The sequence below is a fragment of the Haemorhous mexicanus genome, chromosome 6 (assembly GCF_027477595.1).
Source record: "Haemorhous mexicanus isolate bHaeMex1 chromosome 6, bHaeMex1.pri, whole genome shotgun sequence".
Taxonomy (NCBI): domain Eukaryota; kingdom Metazoa; phylum Chordata; class Aves; order Passeriformes; family Fringillidae; genus Haemorhous; species Haemorhous mexicanus.
The window spans coordinates 53,574,910-53,599,882 of NC_082346.1; the positions used below are offsets into that span (position 1 = coordinate 53,574,910).

The following is a 24,973-nucleotide window of genomic DNA, read 5'->3' on the forward strand; positions in this document are numbered from 1 at the left end:
GGCACAAGCCATGTCCCAACCCAGCCAAACTCAGACAAGGTCTCACCTGAGCCACCCAGCTCTGGGGTTCATGCCTACCCACACGGGGAAGGGCCCTATCACATGTTCACAAGAAAATTTTCTTAGATCCTTCATTTATGAGAGAGAGGCCATCTCCTGGCACTGTGCCCACAGTGGCAATGCTGCCGAGGCTGCACAAAGTGGCATGATGCCTCCCATCCTCATCCATCCTCACCAACCAGTGCAGGCTGTGAGAGGGGTTGAGAGATACCACTGCCTTCCCCAGTGCCTGGCCTGTGATTTCATTTTTGTTTAATCTTTGCCAAGGAGTTTGGGGATGGGGGAGCATGCTAACAGCACTGAGGCTCAAAGGGATGAGGGCTTGTTCAAAAATACCCATGCATGCACAAATGGGTAGGGCTGTGAGCAGTGAACCAGAGGGCAGCTCTCCCAGCCACAGCTCTGCTGACCTTCCTTGCTCCCCGCTGGAATTTTGGACAGTAGCACCTGTGGCCTCATCCAGAAGGGTGCTGAGCACTGCAGGCTGCCCCAAGTTCCTGCCGGACACAGCTGGGTGCTTTGAAAAATAAACCCATTCACAATCTTTTCTGCCTCCTGGGAAATGAGAGTGCATATCTCCTGTGGGCGTCTCAAAGCTGGTGCTGGCAAAGACATGGGAGAGTTAAAACCAACAGCAAGTAGCACTAAAAATTCCTGGACTTGTTCCCCTCTCAGGAACAAAGCTGGGGCTGCAGGGTGGGAAAAAGGACTGATGGTCCCCTGTGCTTCATCCATCAAACCACGCCAACCTGTCCTGCAGAAGGGTTATGGGGGATGGGGTTTAGGCTCTGCTCTGCACTGTCATCACACAGCCAGGGCTGGGAGAAGCACAGGGGCAGGAGGGTGGGAAACAGAAGTATTTCAGCATGATTCTGGAAGTGCCAGGGTTCTCCCATCGTGGCATGGTGGGGTGGTATTTCTGCTAGCACAGTTCTCTGCACACCCCAGTCACTGTCTCATCCTCAAGGCCACAGCCTCCTCAGTGAGAAACAAACTCCACTGGAGCATACACACATCTGCCCTTCCAGGTTTTCTCTCTGTACCCTTACCCCACTCCCCAAATCATGGGATTTTCACTGCAAAAGTCACAACCACTCTCTCAGCACATTCCCTAGGCACCCTGGCCAGCACCCAGCCCCACCACTGGCTCCTTCCAGGACCTGCTCTGGCAGGAGCCTCTGCGAGGGACCAGCCCTGAACCCAGGCTAGCACTGACTCTTCCTCACATCATCTCTTTGTGCATTTGCAGAGTGATCCCTGCCATTTCTAGACCAGAATTTTAACAAAGTCCTGACCTGGGCATTTTCAAATATCTATTTTTTTAATTATTTTTTTGTTAGCAGTGATACTTCAAACACTGACCTCTATCATTTGAAAAGCAAAGAAAACACATTTTAACAAGCATCTTAAATGGGCTAATGAAAGAGAAACAGATCCATCTGTATTGTATTCTCCACTCACTATCTCTCAAAGAAGTAAACCTTTGCAGATAGCAGGGAAGTCTCACAAAAGTGAAGACAACAGCTGTTCCCAAGCTTCCTGCAGATGGAGTGAGGACAACCAGTGAATTGCCCCACCCGGGAAACGCCTGTTGCAAGCTGCCAGCTGCCCGGAAAAAAACCCTTGCCCAAGCAGCCCCAAGGCCCCAGCCCACAGACTTCATCAATCCTGCTGGTCAGTCCTTCCAAAACAAGCAGGTGTCTTTGCTGTGGGTCTCCAAACACCACTGCATCCTTGACCTCCCCTTGCCAAATTATTTCTAATGAATGTTAACTGTCAGACAGGGAGCATTGAGGACTGAGGGTGCTTTTCCTTACCCGCACAGCAGATGTGGTAAGGCTGAGGCCAGTCCAAGACAATGCATTGTCAAAAGCTCCCTGAAGGGATGGGTGCTCTGGTGGCCAGTAAAAATGTCTTTAGCTCCTGTGTACTAGCACTGCTAACAGAAAACTCTGTTGTGCATCCCATTGGAGAATCAGCCCCAACCAGGAATCCCCAATCAGTTTCAAAATCAAAAATAACGTGCATCATCTTAAATGATGAAATTGGCACAATGAAGATAACATCCTTCAGTGGAATCTGGGAGCTGGAGTGGGGGTTCAGGGGTTTTTTAGGAAGTTTTGGGGGCTTGCCATTTTAGCTATCTTCTTGCAAAAAGGCCCTGTATCATAAACATTAATCAAACACTATATTCTGCCTTTTAGTCTTGAACAATTATGAGTACAGTTTTGTGATCTTTAGCCATATTTACTGATACTCAAAGGCAGATTCTATCTTGTTAGATTGTTATAAATGGGACCCCAGGGAATCGGCACACAGGCGGAGGCAGATGTGAAAGAGCCTTGCAGAGCTCGGGTGTGCTTCAGTTTTCTACTGCTAAAATTACAAATGTTTTGGAGGAAAAAATTCCCAACTAACTTTAGATTCCTCTGCCAGATCATTACAAAGAGCTGTCTGTAGATTAAAAAAAAAAAAAAAAAAAAAAAGCCATTTTGCTGAACTTAATATTTTTTAAGGTTAACTGTTAAATTCCAAAGTGTGGTTTACATGTGCTGACCACTTGCAGGAACAAAAGTTTCAGAGACAGACAGAGAAAAGGTTTCTGGTTATAAACTATTAAAGAAAGAAACCCACAAATTCTATCTCATTCTCTCTTACTTAAATATGTTGTTTCTGCTCCAGACCTGTTTCATAATACCATAAAATAGAGGCATGTTTCCAACACTAGATTTGAGAAGCTGTCACATTAAAGGTAAACTTTTAATCTGCTAGAGACAAACAGCACACATTTTTACGTCCCAAGAAACAGCTCTTGAGAAATGTTTAAACAAGAATTTAAGAGCTGTGTGGTAAAGCCACATACAGGGGTCTCAGACAGCTACTGGGTTTGAGCTTCTTTCTGTGTTTTTGTTTTTTTAATTCTTTAAATAACCCACTAAAAAGTAGACTTCTAGGAACAAAGTAACCAAGATGCACGGTAAAGTGAACCTCTAGGCTTGCTTTTATTTCTAGTTAATAGAAAAGAAAAGAAATGTTTTAACTGAACACAGGCCTGAATTTCTAGCTGTTCATCTCCATCTTTTTATTTTCTTGGGACTCACAACCAAATACTTTTAAGAAGTTAATTGTGTCACAATTAGTAACACATTAGTCCTCCGATATTTTTAATAGCAGCCCAGGTTTTTCCCCAAGGCACTTAAAAATGGCAGGCTTGGCTATATTGTCCCTTTTTTAAAACTCCCATGCACTTTCTTCTTTAAAAAACTCCCACATGCATTTCACTTGGTCTGAAAATACCAGCACAGATCTTAATCCTGCCAACGCTTACAGACATGCTTAACTTTCTGCACATCAGTAATCCCGCTGACTGCAGAGGGCCGTTGGCATACCTACAGCTCGGTGCAGCTAAGGATGGAATCCGGCCTGCGCCCAAGCCAATGGCAAAACCCCCATTGACGTCAACAAGGTTGTGCCTTGACATCCAATTTCTTGCAGGATTGGGACCATCCTCATTTCAAGGTACTTTCCCAAAATCTATTTTGGTTTAGTTTTTTGTTTGCTTTTTTCTCTCTCTCTTTTTCTCTTTCTTGCTCTTTCTCCCCCTCACCTCCCACACTCGCTCTTGTGGGGCCTCATATTGAGACCACTTGAAAACTTCTGCCTTTCAAATCCCTCCATGAGGAAAACCCCCTCACTGAGACAGGAAACATCTTTTGCAGGTAAAGCTGAAAGAAACTATTTTGCTCCACTGTGTGTATTTGAGTGAACTAATTAAAACCTGGGAACCTGGGTTCCAACTGACGCCAAGAAGCAATCGTTAATATGAGCTGAAGTGAAATGGGAAGCTCCAGACACTTAAAATCAGCTGTCAGGGGAAAAAGGAAAAAAAAAATAGAAAAAAAATATTGTGGAGGAAAGATGGAAAGGATGTTTTGTTGATTTTTGCCAAAAAGTCAACTCACTGCAGCTTGAACTGCATGGGGTTAAAATACATTTGGGGGGGATGCTATACAATGAGGGGATAAAGCCCTGCTGAAAAGCAGGGCAGGGCGAAGCAGCGGCAGGCGGCTCGGAAGCGCTGCGGCGCTGTGAAGAGCGGGCAGAAGTGAGCAAACCAGCTGAACCGCTTGCAGAATTAATCAGTAACAAAGAGACTGGAGCTGTTGGCGGGCTTCAGCCCTTGAACCTGGACTCTGCTCTATAAATTTCAACTTGGAATGGCTCTCTACTTGTTGAAAGACAGGTTGGCTCCAGGCCAAGACATAAGGGGAAGAAAAAAAAAAACCAGAAGAAAAAAAATTCCTTCTTGCTCAGGAAACTTCCCTTCAGTTTCTAACTCTTTTTATGAGCTAGTAATAGGGTAGTCTAGAAAACGGGAAACAAAAAGTGGGTCTTGAAAGGAAAAAATGAACCAGAAGTTGGTTTAATAAGGAAAATAAAACAAGTAGGTGCTAAGTTCAAATCTGGATTTTGTCTGCACACAAGTACATCAGCTCTAATAGAAGACTTCAGAGCACCTCGGCAATAATTCAAAGGAGACTTTTACAGTTACATTAGCTGACTACAGGTTTGACTCTGAAAATAATAAATGTCTTAAGAGAGGAAGAGGGCTGTTTAATCCTTGTCTGCAGCCTCATCTTGTTCTCTCCTCCCCCACCACTCCACCTTGTTTAAATGACCATTACAAAAGCAGTGTGGTATAAAAAACCATGTAGAACCATCATTTATTCAACAGCATCCTTTCTTATTTTTCCCCTCTCCAAACAGGGGTGTGCAGGAGAACTGATGCTTTCCTCAAGCTCTCCTCACTGCCAAGGCAGTTTCAGCCACAAATACCTTGCTGCCGCCGTGCTTTCCCAGCATGAGAGACAAGGAGTAGGCTGGAGCAGAGTGAGGGGCTGGAGTGCAGAGGGGGGGAGCTGTCAAAGTGGGAAGAAAGAAGGCAAACATCTATTCAGAGGCCAGATGCGCTGAGCAAGGTCAGCTGCAGAGACACAGCCCTTTGCAGCAGCTATGCAATTACATCCAAAGTCTGCACAGCACAGAGAGTCCCGCAGCCTGCATGCAAGGGCTGGACTGGAGGGTCTGGGGCAGCTGGAAGAAGGTCTATAACGATTTTAATTGCTCTTCCAAGATGCTAAAAGGTAGATGAGATGCTCTTTAACTAGAGCAGAGGGGCTGATACTCTGTACTGCTTGCAAGAATACATGCAGATAAATTACCCTAACGAGAGAATGGAGAGAGAAACAGGGTAAGTGCCAGCAGTGATCAAAACGTGAAATAAAATAGTAAAATAAGAAGCAGCCTAATGACAACATGGAGAACAAGAATACAAGAGCTTGTCACCAAAAGTGGCTGTTAAGGTAAATTAGATTAATCACTCCCAGCTCTCTTCCTCTCCAAACTCCCTTAATTTTAAAGAAGAGGCTGACTCCTGTGAGGCTGCACACCATCCAAGACTGCTGGACATTTAAAGCTATATACATAGCATGCCTGCTACAGACACACGTCCTGTACTTCTACTTTCCAAGAAAACCAGGATCTGCTACTTGGTAGGTCTTTTCCATCTGCAGCTTTTATGACTCTGCTGAGGGACCAGTGAGCAGGGTCCCCCTTTTCTTGCTCAAGAAATATGCTACCAAATGCCAGAAGAAGGAGAGAGTTTATGACCTGTTGGGCTTAACAGTGGTTTGTGCTGATCACACTTGAATCTTTCTGCAAAGGCGTACATGCAAAGAGAAAAAAACAACAACCACTAAGTAACCACTTCACATCTGCCATTAACGTTATTAAACTCCTTACAAGCAGTATCTACCCCACCTTCTCCACTACATACAAACATACACACACCCCCGAGCTCTGCAACACGGCAACTAGAAGCCAAGACAGCTCTCCTCTCCTCACTGCAGCAACCACATTCATTCCTGTTAAGGGGTTAACGATTCATTTCCACTACTTCTCTCGAGAAAACCTACAATGAAAACATTGGCTCACGAAAGCGTTCTCACTGCCAGAATGCCACAGCGCGAGTGAAAAGTCCGTTTTGTTTTCATTACATCTCTGGGATTTCCGGCTTAACTCCTGAGCTTAGACACCAAATCCCTAGATACCCCACCCACCCAGTTTTTCTTCTTTTTTTTTTTTATAACATTTCTACTGCACAGCCCACCAATTACCATTTGGAGGGTGGGAGGGAATGGGGAAAAGAAACCATGCAGAAAAGGATGTTCTCATTGGAGAGAGCACACACATCTCGCAAGACAAGAGTTACCCAGTTTCTCCTGGCTTCTAGGATTTTCTGCTGAGAAAAATGGTTTTATTTCTATACCTGGCCTCTCTCCTCTATTTCTTACCCTGCAGGCTCCCATCTTCCCACTCGGCCACTGAAGCCAGTGCTGAAAGCCAGCCCCAAGTCTATGCCCTTTGAAGTTATGTGACATGACATAGAAATCCAAGCCTTTCTTGTACAAAAAGTATGATTACTTCACAGAGTTGGGGTTTTTTTCTCCAGTTATGATAGAAAAATGTTCCAATCTCAGAAAAAACCTAGAAAGGTTCAACCTTTATGTCACAGCTGATTTGGTCACTGTGTGTATAGGCAGCACAGCTCAAACACTGGCTGAGAAAGAAAAACAATCTATGGAAAACACATGAAGGGAGACAACCTCATGCTATAGCAACACTTCTGTCCTGCTCAAGCAAAGGAACCACTTCTGTGCCTTTAAGTATTTATCCACCATTGGAGAAGAGCATCGTTGGAGCCAGCTTTTCTCGTTTATGATACTTCCACACACCCGGCTTTCCTTTAGCTACATCCCAATCCAAAATTCCCTTGCAAACACATACAAATACTTTCTTGCAGTCAGCACTCCAACAAGCACAGCATATCGCTATTTGTCGCATCCACACAAATGCCAAAGCAGTCCACAAGCTGGCTGGGCGCTACTTTTACTTTGCTCTTAAAAGTTGCTCACTAAGTTGTCAAGAAAAATGAGGAATGGCTGGCTGAACAGTGCCTCTTCACCATTCACTGTTACTGTTGCCTATGAAAATCTACCAGTCTTTCCATGGTTAATAATAACCAGATATGCATACGGTTTCTGGACACATGACCCAAGTAATTTCACAAAAGGATTTAAATAAAGGCAAAAAGCCACTTTTTTGGGTGACATTTTTAGTGGGTTTTAACTCTAAGTCCAGAGTTCTTCCACTGAATTAAAAGAGGCTAACAGCAGTGCCAACGTGGTACAAACAGGCAAGTTTTGCTCTTAAAGAGTGACTCCTCACACACATTCACCCCAGAGCAAGAAGACCAGCTGTGTGTACTGAATGACCTTCTTAAATCCCTTCTCATCAGCCTGCAAAATGGCACTTCTGTCGAAAAGGTTTTACCCAGCATTGTCACTCATAAAACTGAAGATGACTATGACTAGGAGAGATTAGAGAGGGAGAAAATAACAGCAGCAAGTTCCTGTTTCTCAGTATGGCACACCACGCATTCAGGGGCAGGTCCTCACTTGTGCCACCCAGTCAATCCAGCAGGGTCCTGCTGGTTTCAGGGGAATTACCCCAGGTGAAACAGGAGCACAGCAGGGTACACTGGACCCCCACCACTTCTGCAGCCTTGTGGGAATCCTGTTAATCACATACAGGGAACGGAAGATAACTTTGAAAAATGGGATGGTGAGAAGAACAAAACAAAAAGCTAAGATCAGCAGGTAGAATCAAGGGCATAATATGCTCAGTATTTTTTTTTTTTTTTTACTGCTTTTAAAACTCAGTGTGATTAATTTCACTCTTTACTGGCAGATGCCAGGAAAGTCTTGGCGCCTGGCAGGACCAGACCCTGAGCAGGACACAACTGGGACAAGCTGAGGTGGCAGCAGGGAGAGGGTGGTTTGCTGCCTGGGGCTGGGTCTGAGCAGAGGGTGCTGGAGTGGGGCCCCAGGGTGTGGTGCAGTTCAAGCAAGGGGAAGGAAGAGTTTTGTAACTGGCAGGTTTCTCACCTTTAACTCTTGCTGGGGTTAGCAGGGTCCATGCTGCTGCCTTGGTGAGAGACACTGGAACCGCTGCCCTGTGACTGCAGCCCTGGGGGTGGCATGCTGACAGGCACCCTCCACACTGCCCTCTCTTTGGATCTCCCACAGGGCCACAATCGTGTTCCTTGGAGAGCCCTGTGCTGACCCCCACCAGCAGCCTTAAAACTTTAAGCCATCAACATTTCAGCAGCCCTCGTTTAAGCTTGAAGCCTCAGCAAATCAGGGGAGGGCAGCTGCCACTGCAGGCTGCTTCTGTGGGCTGAGGGTGCCTTGTCCCCAGAGGAGAGCCAAGCTCCCCAAGCATGCCCTCCACCCCCATCCAAGCAGGTGCAAGCAGGGCTCTGGGTGAGATCACCCTGCTTGTTTTTCTCTCCACGCCCCAGCAAGGACCTCAACAAGGTCCCAGGGGCTGGAAGCTTGCTCATTAACCCACTCTCAGGGCACTGTCAGTTGACACCTTCCTTGTGTCATGTGTCCTCCCCTTACTGTTCAGCAACACCAATTAGCAAAACGTGTTGCTAAATACCTGCTGAAGCAGCAAAGGAGTAGGAGGAGGTGACCAGGTAACTCCTCTGCACTCAGGAAAGCCCTAGCAAATTCAAAGGAAGAAACAAGCCTGGAAAAGCCTCATGAAAAGGATTGCAGCTGAGTTTCTCAAGCGCTGTCACCACATACTTCTAGAAGCCTCTTTCTCTTCACGTACTTTTTTCTCCTCGCCTCACTTTTAGAAGTCACTCCTGCAAGACCCATTACCCCAGAGAGGTTCTGGTAGCAGCACCTGGTGCCATGACAGCCTTGGGAAGGGGACAGCCACTAAGTCCTGTGCCAGCTCAGCTTTAGAACACCTCTTCCCAACCTGCCTGATGTCACCGTGGCAGTCCTTGGGTCGTTTCAGCTCGCCTTTCCCTCCCCTCATGTGCGAAGGCATCACGCCGGCTGTCTGAGTCCTGCAGTTAAATATGGGTGCACGGGTCCATAATGGTACATTGTAAGAGAATGTCTCAGGGTAGGCAGCAATAATAATTAGCTGTCAAGATTTGAAAAAAGGATAATCCATGCCATTGAGTTAACAGTCACTCACACAACACACATGGATTTAACTAATCTTAATTTGGAGAAAAATAACAATTCTAAATATATCAAATAGCCCATTTCATGGCAACCTGCAGCGGTGTTTATCTCTGGCTTCCAGCACATGCGAGTTATTTAGTTTCTCTCACTGGCAGTTTTACCATTCAAAAGCCTGAAATGAACATTCATGGAGCAGGGGTTGCAGTTAAATCCTGCCTCTGACAGGGAGCCTTTTTTCATGATGTACATCTAGTACAATGTATGGAGCCCAGCACTGGTGGCCGGGACAGGATGAATGAGGAATTCCAATCAACCCCCTCCCCTCTCCTAGCACTATCTTTGCAAGAATTAGCTCACCATCTTTGTGCACCTGTGCTGCTGCTGCAGTAATATGTTTGTGAAGGTTTGCTGGCCTGAAGGAGCAGACCTGCCAGTGAATCTGGAGACGGTCTGGTCCAAGTAGTGCCTGCTCCACAGAGGCTCCCTCCTCTTTGCTGGGGTGCTCAGCATTAAAATCAAGCTGACTGATACTTTTTTTTAAACTTGGGTAGTTTCAGAGAACCAAGCTAACAAACAGACCACAGGGCCATGGGGAAGAGATGAGATACCATCAATGAAACGACAGTGGGAGCACCTTCCCAGGTCATTCTTCAGCCAGGACAGGTCACCTGGTTATGCCCAAGATCTGATAAATGTGAAAGATAAAAAGAGGTATAAAATACAACAGTGGTCTATTTTTTTCCAAAATACCTGCCAGCAGTGAAATAAAAGAAGCAGTGACCGATAACTGCTTGCCAACTCATTGGCCTGGTTATGTTTTGCTGTGCAACAATCTGGTACATCTCTTCGATACTATCACACCCTCCGTACAAGAGGCAGAACCGATTTTCAAACAGGTCAGCCAATTTGAAAAACAGAAAAAAAAACCTTTACAGGGCAGACTGCTCCTAAGCAAGTCACGTCCTCCCAGTGCCAGCTAACATGCTACCACACATCTTACGGACAGTGGTAACTAAATGAAAACACCTCCAAAACTTGGATTTGCAAGTTACCAGTCAGGGAAAGATGACAGATTTCATTATCACATCTTTAAAACCTGATTGCAGAGACAAAGTTGCCTTTGTTTCCACTGGAATATAGAAATGTCTGTTGGAGATTTGTGTTGCATACATAAAAATTCTCGTGGGCTCCTGAGTTCTGCCTCAACGTGTCCCTCAAAGCAGCACAAGGTCTGTTGTGTGGTCAAGAGGTATTCAGAGACTGGGGCAAGAAGAGCTACCAAGAAAGTAAAGAAAAGAGAGGAAGAAAGACCTGAGGAGCACCCTGTGCCAGGATGAATACTCAGCGCGGTTTCTGCATCCCAATATCCTCACACCCAGAGCTACGAGAGGTACAACGGCAGAGCCAAGCTCAGCACTTGACGTACCCTCGGAGCATTCAGCCATGGGAAGCTATAAGGTCTGGTGGCTTAGTCACAGCACAGAAGGCTTTACAAATCATTCTGACCAAATAAGAAGGTCTGCAAAAATAACACAGGATCAAGGAGAGGAGCTGAAACCTCTTCGAGGACAGCAGTGGTGGCAGCATATTTCAGGGAGCCGGAGTGGCGAGTGGGTGATTTCTGGTTTCCCTCTTCAAATATAAAGACTCAATTATCTTTGAACAGCTTGCTTTACACATGAATTGACACATTTATTTTACAATAAATAACTGAAAGTTATCTATGTTTCCTTTACTGTTAATCTACACAAAGAAATAATAAACAGAGCTTGTCTACAAAAATGCAACTGCTGCAGTCCTCAGAATTCAATTAAGCTAAAATAATTAATGCTTCCACCATATTAAATTACTTTATACATTTGAGCCACTGAAGTTTTTTTTTTATTCTTTAATCTTTTTCTCCTTTTTATTTAATAAAAAAAAAGTTAGTTTCAAAGGGGGGGGGCTGGCTAGGAGGGGGAAAAAGAACATGATTTGCTGTTAAAATGTAATGGTCTCCTTTAGCTGACACAGCATGTAGAGTGTTTTGTGCCTTTGATTAAAATAACATTTTAAATGCTTTGAACAAACATATCTCCCCATACTTCTAAGGGATTATTTTACATATTTCTTGGTGGAATAAAGAAATTCATTCTTCCTGTCGCAGTACAGAAAGGCTAAGAATATCTTTCGTCACATATAAAGTAAAAATACTGTAGGCTGTTGCATTATTACAAAAAAAAAAAAAAAATAAAGGGAGGGGGTGGCAGGGTAGGAGAAAGCTGCCTTAGAGATTAAGTTTCCCTTTTATGAAATCGTATTTAGTCTCTTTTTTTAACAAATCTAACAACAATGCTCTACAGCCGCTCACTGGGAAATACCTTTAATGTTAAATGCAGATTCTGATTTTCTTGGCTAATGCAGAAAGCCTTTCTATTGAAATATAAATAAGGGGTTTGGTATATCCCACTAAAGCCTTTCCAGTGAATGACTTCTGTGGGTTTTTCATGGCTACCCTCCATGGCTGTAATGTGAGGCTTTTATCCTACTATTGAAAACTATCCGCCGCTATTAAAAAAAATATGGAAGGACACTGCACCTTTTTATCTCAGAGCTGGGCTCCTAATTGAGAAAGTATTATTACAGCACTGTTTAGTGGATGTCCCTATCTCCATGCACTGCTGAGAAAATGCCAATCAAATGATAAACCCTTTTATTTTTCTCAATTCAAAATCTTTCCTACATATTTTTCATTTGATATTCAGTTTAGTCTGAAAGAGATTAGGTGCTACAGATTGGCTTTTAATTTTTTTTATGCCTTTTCCACTTGTGAACATCTCCTTCACGACCTCCCAGCAGATTTTCTGCATGGCAAAAGCTTTGGCTATGCTGTTGCTGACCCCCAGAAGCTGGGATAGGACAGCACCCTCTGCTCTGGGTGTAACCGTTGAGGTACTATAGACTGAACCTGGACAGAGATTAGTAAGAAATGAGCTCTGGACTGCAACTGCAGCAGAGCTCTCCTAAACCAGCCTTACTAAGCACTGCACATCCTCTGCAAGGGGCTGAGTGCCATCAGCTTGCACGGAGATCCACAGCTTTTGGGAGTTCTCAGCCCCACTCAGGCAGCCTTCAGCAGACTAGGGAAGGTCCTGAATACTTCCCTTCTGCTCCTACCAAATGGAAAGAAAATCTAGCCCTCAAATCTGCTACACCATGATGTAATCATCTCTACCAAGAAATGTATTCACGACTGCAAAAGGATGAGGAAAGCTGAAAAAGGATGAGGAAAAGATGGGCTCAGCTCTCACGGTAGGTTTGCTTCCAATGCTACAGCACAGGCCTGCCACAGCTAATGCACCCAGAGTTAACAGCTGCCCCATGTCAGGGTGGTGGCTGCACCACAAAAAAATACTCTCAGAAGAAAACAGTGTAGTCAGTGGGCTTTGTATGCCCTGTCCTAAAAGACAGGAGGTCTGAAGCCCACAGCATTTTAAAGCCCACACCCTCACTGATGCGATGCCCAAGCCTGTCAGAGATGCTGGGGACTGGCTCAGAGATCTCCAACACTAAAGGCAGAAATCTCTTAAGCTTCAGTTGTAAAAATAGGAGCCTCTCACCTGTCTTCTGGGGATCCCCTCATGGGAGCATCTCTACCACAGGCGGGATCCTGAACTGTCAGATCTAATCCCATAGGACAATTCCTAGATAAATCGGGACAGTGGCAGCAAAGGCAGATTGTCACTGGTCCTCTGTATGGGATGCAGTTGGTTTGAACAAAAAAGGCCCGTTTGAGGGGAGATCCTGCTGTGTAACATAAAACCCCCACTCACCAGCAGGGAGGAGAGTCATCCTTTCACCACTGCAGAGGGGAAAAACACCCTGCTTGATGGAAGCAACCCCATGCCAGGCACTCTGCAGGAACCACTGCATACCACCTCACCTAGGTGGATAATCATCACCTGCCTGCCCACGTCTGAGTGGGGGAGGTCCACTGAATGAACGTTAACTTCACCACATGTGAGAGTTTTAGAAAAAGAAATGCCTGCAATTTGCTCACCCAGGCCAGCCTGTGCTCTTGTATCCTTATTCAGAAGATCTCTTTGGGGTGTGCATGAGAGTGGAGGCATTACCCACCCAACCCAAGCCATCTAAAGAGACCCAGGACAGGCAGCACAGGCAGCAGTGCAGGCCAGGAAGCTGACATCTACCCCAGGGAATGGAAAATGAAGGACTTCATGAAACCCTGCTTCAGCCCTCACCAAAAAATCTTCTTCCAACTACCAGTCAATGGGAAGAGAATTTTTCCTAGTGTCAGGATGCAGCCCTTCCCAGTGAGTTTGCATGTAATAAAGGGTATCTGGAACAAGACTGAACTGGGCACCTCACCAAAGTCCCCTATCCCTCTGCCACTGCTACTTGCTTAAGGATGCTCCTGAAATGTTTTCTGATCCCAACTTTCTCCTTTTTTCCAGATGTACAGACTGCCCCTTAGCTCTCCCAGCTGCCTGAGAAGCCCCTTTCTCCAGCAGCTAGCCCTGCACAGACAGCTACAAAGAATTAAACAGGGGATGGACAGCCCTGCAGAGCCGTGAGGATCCTCCAGATGGGTGGCTCCTATAAAGACGTGTTGCTGAAGCCTGTTCATGGCACTTTCTAGAGGACTCGAGTTAAAAGATTACCTAGGCAAGTTGATTGAGTGTAAAACGTGCTGTACCTGCAATGTTCTCCTGCTTGGGGCAAATTCCTTTTGTAGGCGTGAGAAGACGGTCTTCTTCATCGGGTGTGACTTGGATCCCGATTTCCACTGGCTCTGACACTTTCCTGAGCTCGGCGCGTGAGGAGGGGGGAGGGCTGCTCTTATCCATGCTCTTTTCATAGCAGACACCACCAGTGCCATTGCACTGTTTTCTCTTGTGCTCTATAAAAACCAAGATGTCTCCCAGCGGGAAGTTCATCTGACACTGTCCGCAGGTTAACAAGTCGGGGTCTGTCCCGCCTGCGGCGATGCTGATGCCGCCTGGGTCTGCTATTGCCAGGCTCTCGTCCTCGTCGGCCAGTGCCGGTTCCACATGGTCAGCCTCTGCTTTGCATGGACAAGGAGAAAGAGGGAGGAAAGGGACGAGGGAAAAAGAGAAAGAGATTGCTTTGAGTGTTCATAGACTCTGAAGGATGCATCACCAGAGGCCCAGCCTCCCCGCTCCCCCCTCAAAGGAGCCAAGCCTGATTAGATCTTTCTTTTATTTTTCAGCTTTTCCGCTCTCCCAGAATGATTTCAATATATTTTGCAACCAAGCCTGCCTGAAACAAAATGGAAAGGCTGACCTGGCATAGCTTTCTTGACAGCTCCTTCCCACTGCTGCCAGCACTGCAAGGATATCAGCAAAGAGCCATTTTGCAAGCGTTCGAGCCCCGAGTCACATTCTGAAATAGTTCCTCTCTTTTTATCCCACCTTCTCATTCCCTCTGCGTCTCCCAGCCATCTGGCCAAGGCCCCATCCAGCAAAGCTTATGCACCCAAGTCTTTCCTTATTTTTCAGGGAGAGAGAGAAAGCTCTTATACACCAAACTAGCAGGACCAGGCTCCCCATGCCATACAAAAGTAGTACCACCTTGTCCTGTTACAGAGTTACCAGAAAGATAAATGACCACCCATTAGCAGAAATTACAAAAAACTGCTTACAAGACAGACACAAGCAGGGTATGGTCTCATGAGCAGTTAAGGGGTTTCAAAAGTGTGTACAGTGGGAAAGGGAATGAGGCACTTATTTAACATACTGGAATATTGGCTGAGCCTGAAATATTCCACTCTATTTTTCCAATGCCAAAAACCCTGCCATTGCTATATAGGCTAATAAAAGTTTTTTTGTTTAAATCTTGTCCACAGACGTGTTGAATTTCCTACCTTTACCCCCAAAGACTGGGAAAGAATTTCTGTGTGACTCGAATCAGTTTCTAGGAAATATGTAACTTTTCATGTCACAATTAATAAAACCCAGTATGTTTTAAATCCGTATTTAGAAGATAATTTTTACACTTTAAAATAATTGTGGATCACAATCCATTTTTGGGGCAAAACATGGTTTTTTGTTTGTTTTCTCTTGTTCTGCCATGTAACTGCCAAATCATACAAACCTTGGACTTTACTCAGGCAAAATTTCCACTGACTTTTGCCTAAGGCTGGTTTGCTTCTGCAAGGACTATAGGATTTGGGCTGAACAAAACAGAGGACCTAACAGTATGTAAATCAGTGACTGAGACCTCTAATCTAATCACGATTAAAGGAATAGGAGGAAAAATGTTCTCTACTAGTCTCCTCATGGATTTCCTGGGAAAAGTAAGTAACACAAATATCTCAAAGAAATAAGACTGTGATAGACAGATGTTATAATTCAGACCTGGACTCTTCTCCATTCTGAAAACAAAAGGATTTTTGCCCCACTCTACAGCAATTGAAAAAAAAACCACCAAAAAAACTAAAAAAAAAAAAAAACTAAAAAAAAACCAACAAAAAGAACAAGAAACACAGAAAAGGGGCAAGAGGTAGAAAGTGGAATGCATTGCCTGGCAACAAAAATGGTTAAGCCTCGAAAAAAGGTAGTTTAGAAAAAGAATCACTCCCATTTTTGCCTTCAGAATAAATAACTGATCAGCATATCTACCAGCTGTATTACAAGTTGCATCAGAGCCCTCTAACAGCAAAGCAGAGAGCGGCAGCAGCAGCGGCAGCGACGGCAGAAAAGGACAGGGACCCCAGAGCAGTGCCCAGGCATGGACCATCCTGCTGGAGCCAACCATGGGCACAAGAAGGCTTATCCTTCCCAACTCACCCATTCTGAAAATCATTAATTACCGTTTTCCTCCTAATCTAGGTTTAAAAGGAGTTTGAGGACAATACTAAGCAATTAATTCACCAATTTATATCATGAAAAGATGTCTTCTTGCCTTAGTGAAAATGTGACTATAACCCTGTGCTGAAAAGGCACTGCTGGGAAGGGAGCGGATACCTGCGAACAGTGTGTCATGATGCAAAAGGTAATTATTTAGTGCTGCAGTTCCCTTTAATGATCTAACATTGAGCAATATTGTTTATATTGAAGAGAGCTTGCACCTTTAATTACCAATTACATATACATCATTTTAGAGCCAAAAGAAAAGGACTGTGAAAAGGGTCTTTTAGAAACGTGCACGCAATTTGTAGCCAGAATTCCTATTAAGGGGGAAGAGTGTGTCAAAATATTTAAAAAAACTGTACAGAGAGGCACACACAGGCACGAAGATACACAAGTGGGAGATGGGACAAAGAGCTGGAAAAGACAACACAAATACAGGAACTGAACCAAGGGTCGTAAGAATAAAAGATGGCACGGGGGGAAAATGCTCGTAACTAGTTTCACTAACATTCCTGTAAAGCCTTTTGATTAAAGTCTGTGTCTTAAATTTCAAAGGCTGAATTTTGGCATTTATATATATGTAACAAACATAAAGAAAAGCACAGATCTCAACTTTATTATCTTTTGGATGTGAGGATTTTTTTTTTTTGCCTGCAATTTAGATCGTGCTCTTCTGAAAATGTAGCAAAATTGCTGCAATTGATAAGGGTCCTGACCAGGCGTCTGTGGAAACATGAAGGAGGTTTGAACAGCTAAACTGTTACAAATTCTTTCTTTTCAGTTCTACATTTCATTTGAATATTAGCTAAATCCACATATGCCTATTCGCTTACACTCACTCACTCTCTCTTTCCAAGGACTCTGCAATGGCACTTTTTTAAAATAACATCTGGTATTCCTTCATATTTTGGCAGTCGTCACATCACCAAAAATCAGCTTTTCGTTTTCTTGGTACGCCGAGCCCTCGTGATCAGTAGTAATTGGGTTTCAAACTATCAAAAGATTTTTTTTCCCTCAACTCTATTTCTGATTTGAGCTTAATAAATCATCAATCATGAGACCAGCTATTCACCCAACAATGCAAAAGCTATATTACATCCCCTTATTCACAACATGGAAAACAGACATAAAAGAATGAAAAACAAAATACTGAATAGATCTTCAAATGCATTTTATCCATGTCAATTTGCATTTATTTTTTTTTACTCAGAATAAAAAAAAACACAAGAAAGAAAAGGCTTCCTATTGACAACTCAATTAAGCCATTAAAAACCTACATTCAAGTAACATTACAGGAGAGATTTAAAACCCACAAAGGGAAAGAGAAAAAAGCCTGCAAGTCCAGCCCATAACGCATTGGGTCATGCCTGGTTAATACAACAGCCAAGATCTTAGGCTGTTTAAGGAGCCCTTTAATACCAGTGGGGCAATTTAGGCCAGTCTCAATCTAAAGTTCTGACTCTGCTTGTGTCTGTGGGTTTAAAATGAGTCGCTTCACATTATTTGAATTTAACTCTGCGGTTTTATTGCTGTTGTTGGTAGATGGGTTTAGAGGTAGGAGGGTGTTTATTCACAAGTATTTATTTTAAATTAATTTTTATTTTTAAGAAGAAGAAATTAGGCCACACAAAATAGGAGGAGGGAAAACATCTCACGTCACTTACATGGGAAAAGTAAAAAAAAAAAAAAGCAAATGAGCTATTTCCAGCCAGGACTCGTGCCCTGGTTCTTTCAGGCGTGTTAAGGTGTGCCCAGTATTTTCCCTACATCCAGAGATTCCTACACAGAGCATTGCCTTGGCATTGCCTGCCTAGGGAGCACAGTGAGTTGGTGATGGGCAATCTTTGGGGACATGAGTGACACAGTTGTTCTATGATGGCTTTGTGAAATTAAAGCAACCGGACAATCTAAATCATTTGCTGTACTCAAAAAAAGATTTACACTTGCTGACTGGACTCTAAGCAGCATCTCCAAGGTCTCTGGCTCTCTACCACACCAAAATACAGTGGACAAACCCCTTAATTCCATAAAGGCACTGTCACAAAGCCACCAGCACTCCTACTCCAGCGTGGTGACATCATTAGAGCATATGTGCCCCATGCAAACAATGCTCTCATGCCCAGTATTAAAGTGAATGCAAATGCTAACTACTTTCTGCCTGTCAGTTGTCTCAAAATCTTACCCACTAATAGTGGAAAAGTCTGTTTTGCTAAAAGTCATTTCCAAGGCTTTAAACAGACAGAACCATGGATGCATGTTCACAGAGTTTGGGTGAGGCTGGGTCCAGACAGCAATCATTTATTTTCTTGTCTTTTTATTGCTCTGCAGAACCAGGGTAAGAAAGGATCTAGAAGTTGCCAGCCCATTCTTTTCCTTATTTTTCTTGTTCTACAGTATCAAAATGAGGCAAAGGGGGCAGAGGAAATGTTTTGGTGTTGGGCCAAAGTGTTGCATGTGAAACTTCCCCCCCGTGGCTGCTTTCTGCACAAATCAATAACGGGGTGGTGAAGGCGAGCGCTGCCTGTGCCTTCACTGCAGAGGTGCTGCTGGGTGCCCTGCCTGCCCCAGCACCCTGCCACAGCCACTGCCCACCCTAGTGTCCACCTGGGAAACAAGGCACAGGCTGCCCCAGGGGCCACCCTTCTCTGGGACAAGCTGGGGGAGCCCAGAGTCCACCATAGGGACACAGTTCCTGGTGGCCAGGTGCAGGATACCACCTAGAAATGTGCTGCAGCACGTCAAGTGCACTGTTCTCCTCAGTCACTGCTGTCTTGAAGGCTCAGCCAGAGAGAGCTCAGCCTAGTTGGGGAGCGAGCACAAAGGACTGACTTGCTCTTCAGGGTGTTGGCCCAAAGCAGGCCTGAAAATTATGTCCCTTCAATCAACACCCACATGTCACATTTACTGTAACATCAACATGCTTAACGGAAAGTAGCTCGAATCACACGCTCTCTGGCTGGGTTATCACCGAGATCGGTGTCAGGATCCTTGCTGCACAAAGACTAACGCTGCTTAAAGCGGGCAACGCGGCTCCTTGCCGTCGAAGTTTATCAATAACCTCCTTCCAGAGCGTCCCAGCAGCTCCCTGCAGCCACAAGGTGCACAGTTGAGATTACGTCTACATATTGCACCAGCATCACACTCAGCGGTACCAGACACCACTTATCTGACACCAATTTTTAATTTTTCTGAAGACTGCAAAGCAATTGTTTGCGGATTTTAATTTTTTTCCTGCAGGTAAGTCTGAGGCTGAGTTTGCCAAAAGAGACAACTTGATTGAGAAGCCCCCAAAACACAGGGGACCACACTGTGCCTCACTTTCCCAGCGACTCTCCGGCATGTGCAAAGTGCACAAAGGCAGCCGGAACAGCGGCGGGCGAGGCTGTGCCCCCTCCGTGCCGTGCGAGCGCGGCCCCGGTGCAGCCGCAGAGCCGCCGCCGTCCAGTCCCCGCCGCCACGTGCCGGCGGCCGGAGGCAGAGCGCGGCAGGTGCCGGGCCCGGCGGGCAGGATGGAGCGGCCGCCCCCGCGGGGACCGCACGGGGCCCGTGACACGGCGGTGCAGAGAGGGTGAGCCGAATGACCCGGCCACTCCAACGCTTCAGCACCCGCCGAGGGCTGCGAGGTGAAGGACTGTGCTGCAGCACGGGTACCTCAGACACCTTTTGCAGAAGACCGAGTCTCTCAAAAAGCAGTTTAACCCTCACGGCAGTTTAACCCTACACACCTGAGACAGAACAACCCCAAGCATTGCCACAAAGAGACAACACATCAGGATTTAGGGAAAAGAAGAAGGAAAATTACATAATAACCACGCCGGACCCAAACAGGACAAAAGACAAGAATATCCAAGAATCTGCACATATCTCCAACACTTGTCAGATGTTATTTCTTCAGAAACTATGTACTGTGTTACGGAAGAGAGTAGTGTATCTCTTAAGTAAACGATACATTCATAAAAAAATATTTACTGCTTTTGAAAGCAGAAAATGTATAGGCTCTTCTATAGACTGCAGAAGCTGTAAATCTCTGCAGATAAAATGGGATGTGATGATGTGATATAAAAGCACTCTTTGTTCCCCAAGTGAATACATTTGTTTTATTTAAAACTAAACGACAACCAAGGAGAGAAAGGAGTGCTCGGTGCCACAAAAGGAGAAGGAGCGGTATTTGGGTACAGGCTTTCAACTGGCATAGAAAAGAATACTGGAAGCAGAGATTCTTACCCAAGGATTCAAAAGGCATGATCAAAATTAAGTAATTACTTCTAAGCATGTATTAAACACACAACAGATCTGTTCTTTTCTTAAATATCAGACTCAAAAGAGACTGCATTTTTCAATTGTTTATGGCACACTGTTGCTCATATATGATTTTCTTAAGCCTTTTTTTTTTTCTACTTTCATTGAAGCATACTCATTATAACATTCAGCAAATTTATGGCTTCTTCCAGTGGCTTAGTAAAAGGGGTCATAAAAAAGTTAAGTAAACCAGTATGTTTTTTTTCCTCTCCCTTAACTTTGGATTCCTTTTTTGTACTGTGCTGTCTAGTGCTTAGTCTTTGGAAAGTACCTTGGGCATATCCAGCACACATACAAATTATCAGCTGCTCCAGGAAAAAAACAAAACGGAATTTCTTGCACTGAGGCAACTACACAAAAGACTTGCATATGTCAAAAACACAGAACTAAGTCCCTGTGAATGCTGCACCATTAATCAAATCCCCGATCTGGTGTCACTTTTGCCAGTAAAATGATTATATTCTTCTAACCCCCTTCTACTGGCGCGTGCCTGCAATGCATGAAGTGTGTCCCTCTACTTTAATTTGTTTTCGAATAGCCTGCTTTAGGCATTTTTTATATATCCTTTGAAAAAAAGAAAAAAAAAAAAAAAGAAAAGAAAAGGGAAAAAAAAAAGAAAAGCAAAGAAATAAGCTGCTACTTAAAGCTCCAGCAAGGGTGTACAGTACTGAGCAAGCAACAGCTTTTTGAGAAGGAGGGCAGACAGCGAGAAAATTTAACTGATGTTCAGGAGCCTCTGAGGCTGCAGCTGAGTGCCGAGAAATGGTGTGCAGCCTGCCCAGATACATTTTTAAAAAGTAAATAAACACCGAGGAGGAAGGTGCTATAGTACAAGCAGCTGAATGAATCATGCATTTATCAATGCATGCAGTTATTGATGCATTTTCCCTCCCTCATTAGAAAGATACATACATATAAAGCCATCTACAGACAATGCTGATGCTTCACCAAGTGCTTTAGTGGAATTGCTAACTTTAAAGCATGTGGGTAAACCCCAACCACTCTTTATTTTTCCACATGCTTTCTCTGGACGGTACTGAAGGGAGACTAAATTCAACCAAAAACTGCACTGCAACCCTAGAGAAACCAAACTGCAACCAAAGAGTAGGAAATGCTCTGGCGAGGAGGCTGAGAGCCATTTTGGGGTAACAGGTCTCTGCAGGGAAGCTTTTCCACCAGGCTTTGACCTGAGGGAGTGGGAAGGGTGGGAGGCAGAGGAGGGAGCGAGAGGAAGGGGAGCGTGGGTGTGTGTGCACTTGGTGGGTAGAGGAAGGGGAGGAGGAAAGAGGGATAGCTGTTTCTCTTGAAAAAAGTTAACAATCATGCAATGGAAGGAAAGCCACAGTAAGTGAAGTCTGAGGTTTTGGGAGGGGAGAAGGGAAGGTTTTCCCCATGGCTGTGCAACACTAGCATCAGCAACGGCCCAAGCACTGTGCTCTTCAGCTTACCAGTCTGTCAAATGAGCTGGCTGCTGTCTATATGCTTCCAACTAGCTCAATTCAAACATTAAATGAAGTAGAGAAATCATCAGATAAATTACTGGTCTTCTCTACCCAAGAGTGAAGGGGTTTTGTACAGCTGATGACAGCCCTGATCCTTTGTCTGACCTAATTTACTTCTCTTGAAGGTTAGAATAAAGCACACTTTCCTGCCACAGGATAACCTCCATGCACATATTGCGTCCTAAAAGTAAGACGCTTCTCCGGTGTTAATAGTGCTGTGACTCAATGGAGTTCTCAGATTGAGTGAAACACATACCCAAAGCTTCCCACGTGCATGCCACTAAATTATACATTTGGGCAGGAAAACGTCCTGCTAAAGTCTGTCCACGACACGCAAGCCGACTGCAGCAGAGAACAGCACAAGCCCGTCGGAGATGCCTGTGAGCTGCTCAGCAGCAACTTCTACGTGACAGATGTGATTTTGTGTTTATTTCTCTAGGAAAAAAAAAGAATGCTTTATTTTCATTTGCAGGAACTACAGATAGTTTGCTCTAAGGACCTGAGGATCAAAGTACGTTATACTGTCTCATATCAAATCCTCTCTGCAGAAATACATGCGGCTTTCTGATATGTAATAGAAGCCAATTTCTGTACATGTGTGTCTGCTTTGTTGCTGCACACATCTTGTCCTACAACTACAGCTTCTTCACTCTGTGTTTTCACATCCACTGGAACAAACATACGGTTGTCCATGGGTTCCCCCCACTCCCCACCATGCAGGAGCTCACTCATGCACAGGTATCATTACCCCAATCACTATCTGACAACAACAAATTGAGAATTTAAACATTGTCTGTTGACAATAAAAAGCACCGTTAAAAACTAATTTTAATTAAAAACTCCTGTCCGCCCGAGTCAATTAATCAGCCGCGATTTAGTTAAAAATAGATTTGTCTCGCCGTCAGCCTCTCTCGGCTAGCTCTATATAGATCTTCGCATGAAAATCAATAGTACAACTTTACGCCGAGCGCGCTTGGCAGAACGGTGCGCGCCGGGCGCGGCGGTGCGGGCTCCGGCGGCGCATCCCGCGCGTCCCGCGGCGGGGCCGGCGCGGCCATCGCACGGGCTGGGAGCTCCCCCTAGTCGCCAACCCCCGCCACTGGCGGCCGGGGCACACGGCAGGCTCCGGCAGCCGGCGAAGTTTATTTTGGAAAGTATTTTCCATCAACAAACAACATAAAGAGCAAAGAGATCCAGGTAGGAAATGTGGGAGACAAGCTAATATCGTGTGCGAGGCATTTTGGAAGCAGAGAGGTTTGCTCGCAGCCAGCTCAGCCCTGGGAAGAGCAGCTGAAGTCAACCAGAATCTATAAATGATAAAAATTTGTACTACTTCTTCGAGTGCACACTTCTCTAAGTCATAATTATTGCCAAATATGCCACAAAACAACGCTTTGTTCTGCAGAGAAACACACATTTTGTGCAAAACAAGGGCTCCCACCATTTCTATTAAAGGCAGCCAGTTTGTGAAATCTTTGAGAGTTTTATTTCTCAGTATTTAAATAAGCCTGACAAAATATACTCTGCATCTGCCGACCAGAAAAAAAACCTGCAAAATGGTTTCTCACCCGCTGCATATCTATTTAAGCCACCGGACACACCAAGCAAAAAGGACAGAACAACCCACAGCCACAACCTAGTTACTCCGCAGCAGTTTTAAAAAATATTTTTAAAGAACAGAAACTATGAAAATGTGTCAGTATTTTTTAACTTATTTTGTAAGTCCAATACAAATATATTCAAATGAAAGATAACCTGGAAGTCGACGGCATGCAACCTTTATATTCCCCTGTCCTATTTAAAGTAAACACATGTGATGTCTTTTAAAAGGCTGTGCTTTTCTGTGCACAGCCATGCAGGTATTATGGAAAAATCATCCATCCTTAAAATAATAGTAATTTCCTCTCTAATTCTTCAGTCACAGCTTACATTCTCTTTGTATTAGAGTTGATTACATTGGTGTGGGTTTTGTTCTGCAGGGAAAGTGCGTTAATTGCACTAAATCTAAATGCATTTTAAGAGAAGCTCCTTGGAGCAATTTGCAAAACTTTGACATGCAAAAAATCATAGGGGTTTTTGTTATGATTTTTAATGACTACGTACAAAACAAAGTGATACAGGAAATTATTGCTCTTCCTAGGAAACCTGTTGACCAGGTACTGAAGACCTGTCTTGGGAAACCTGGTTCTCTGCCTGGAATTGTATGATTTTCCTGTGCTTTTCCCTCTCAATCTTTGCTGCTGCTCTACAGAAATGTTCTAGCATTGCCGCCTTCTGCAAAACTGCTACCAGTGAGCTTTTCACATGCTCTTGTCTTTCACATTCCCTTCAAATGCAAAATGCAGAGCTAGTTTGAAAACAGATTTCTTAAGTTAAAAATGGAAGATCTTAAGCTGGAAAATCAGCAATTTGAACCAAACCAAAATAACATTTCTTTGCACAGAGCAGCTCAACACTTCAGCCTCCTCTCCTATACATAATCAGCTCTTTTGCATTGTCCACCCATTTAAATGAGCTTGGCTGCCAACTTTGTTCTGTCCACCAGCGGTGACGGTCCAGAGTTGCTTTTTTCTCTCCGTGTGTTTCACCTCTTTCTTTTGTCCTGCACATACACGGTTTTAAGGCTGCCCGGGTGAGCCTGGCAAACACAGACAGGCCACTCCGTTTTGCAGTCTTGAAGACCACTGTGCTAATGAGATGCTGCAACTCTGGAGCACAACTACATTGCACTTTCTCTCCTTTTTGAGTTTGTTTGTCTTACACTCAGGATCTAAACGTTTCTCCAAACATCAAGTGGATGAAACCAAATAAACTCCAGCTGAACAGTGTCAGAAAACCCTTCCCTCTCTCTGTCTCTCTCTCCATCCTTCTCCCCATCTCTATCCTTGCCTGGCAGAGACCTCCAATCAATCCTGAAACGCAACTCCCCTTACAGAAGCCAAAAAGGGAGACAGGGCAAAAAAAGCTCAAGGTAAACACAACATAAAAACAAGATTTCTGAAAACAGTATCAGTTCATCCTGGCTTTGGGGGCTTGGCTTGGGATTGACTCTATTTTGTAAGTGCTTTGGTTTTCCTATTCTGTTTGCCCACTACTTTCCAAACTCCCCTTTACAGAGGACACTGCCTGG

General features: G+C 44.5%; 1 protein-coding gene across 6 annotated transcripts in view; it reads right to left on the minus strand.

The window, feature by feature from the left end:
- The window catches only part of BCL11B (BCL11 transcription factor B), a 92,182-nt gene that overhangs the window by 63,232 nt on the left and 3,977 nt on the right, over positions 1-24,973 (minus strand). For 4 of the 6 annotated variants that reach the window (XM_059850287.1, XM_059850290.1, XM_059850284.1 and 1 more), the window contains exon 2: positions 13,867-14,232. In XM_059850287.1, coding sequence (XP_059706270.1) covers positions 13,867-14,232 — 366 coding nt within the window. Of the gene's footprint in view, positions 1-13,866; positions 14,236-24,973 lie in introns of all 6 variants that reach the window. The other 2 variants (XM_059850286.1, XM_059850289.1) reach the window with 1 other exon arrangement.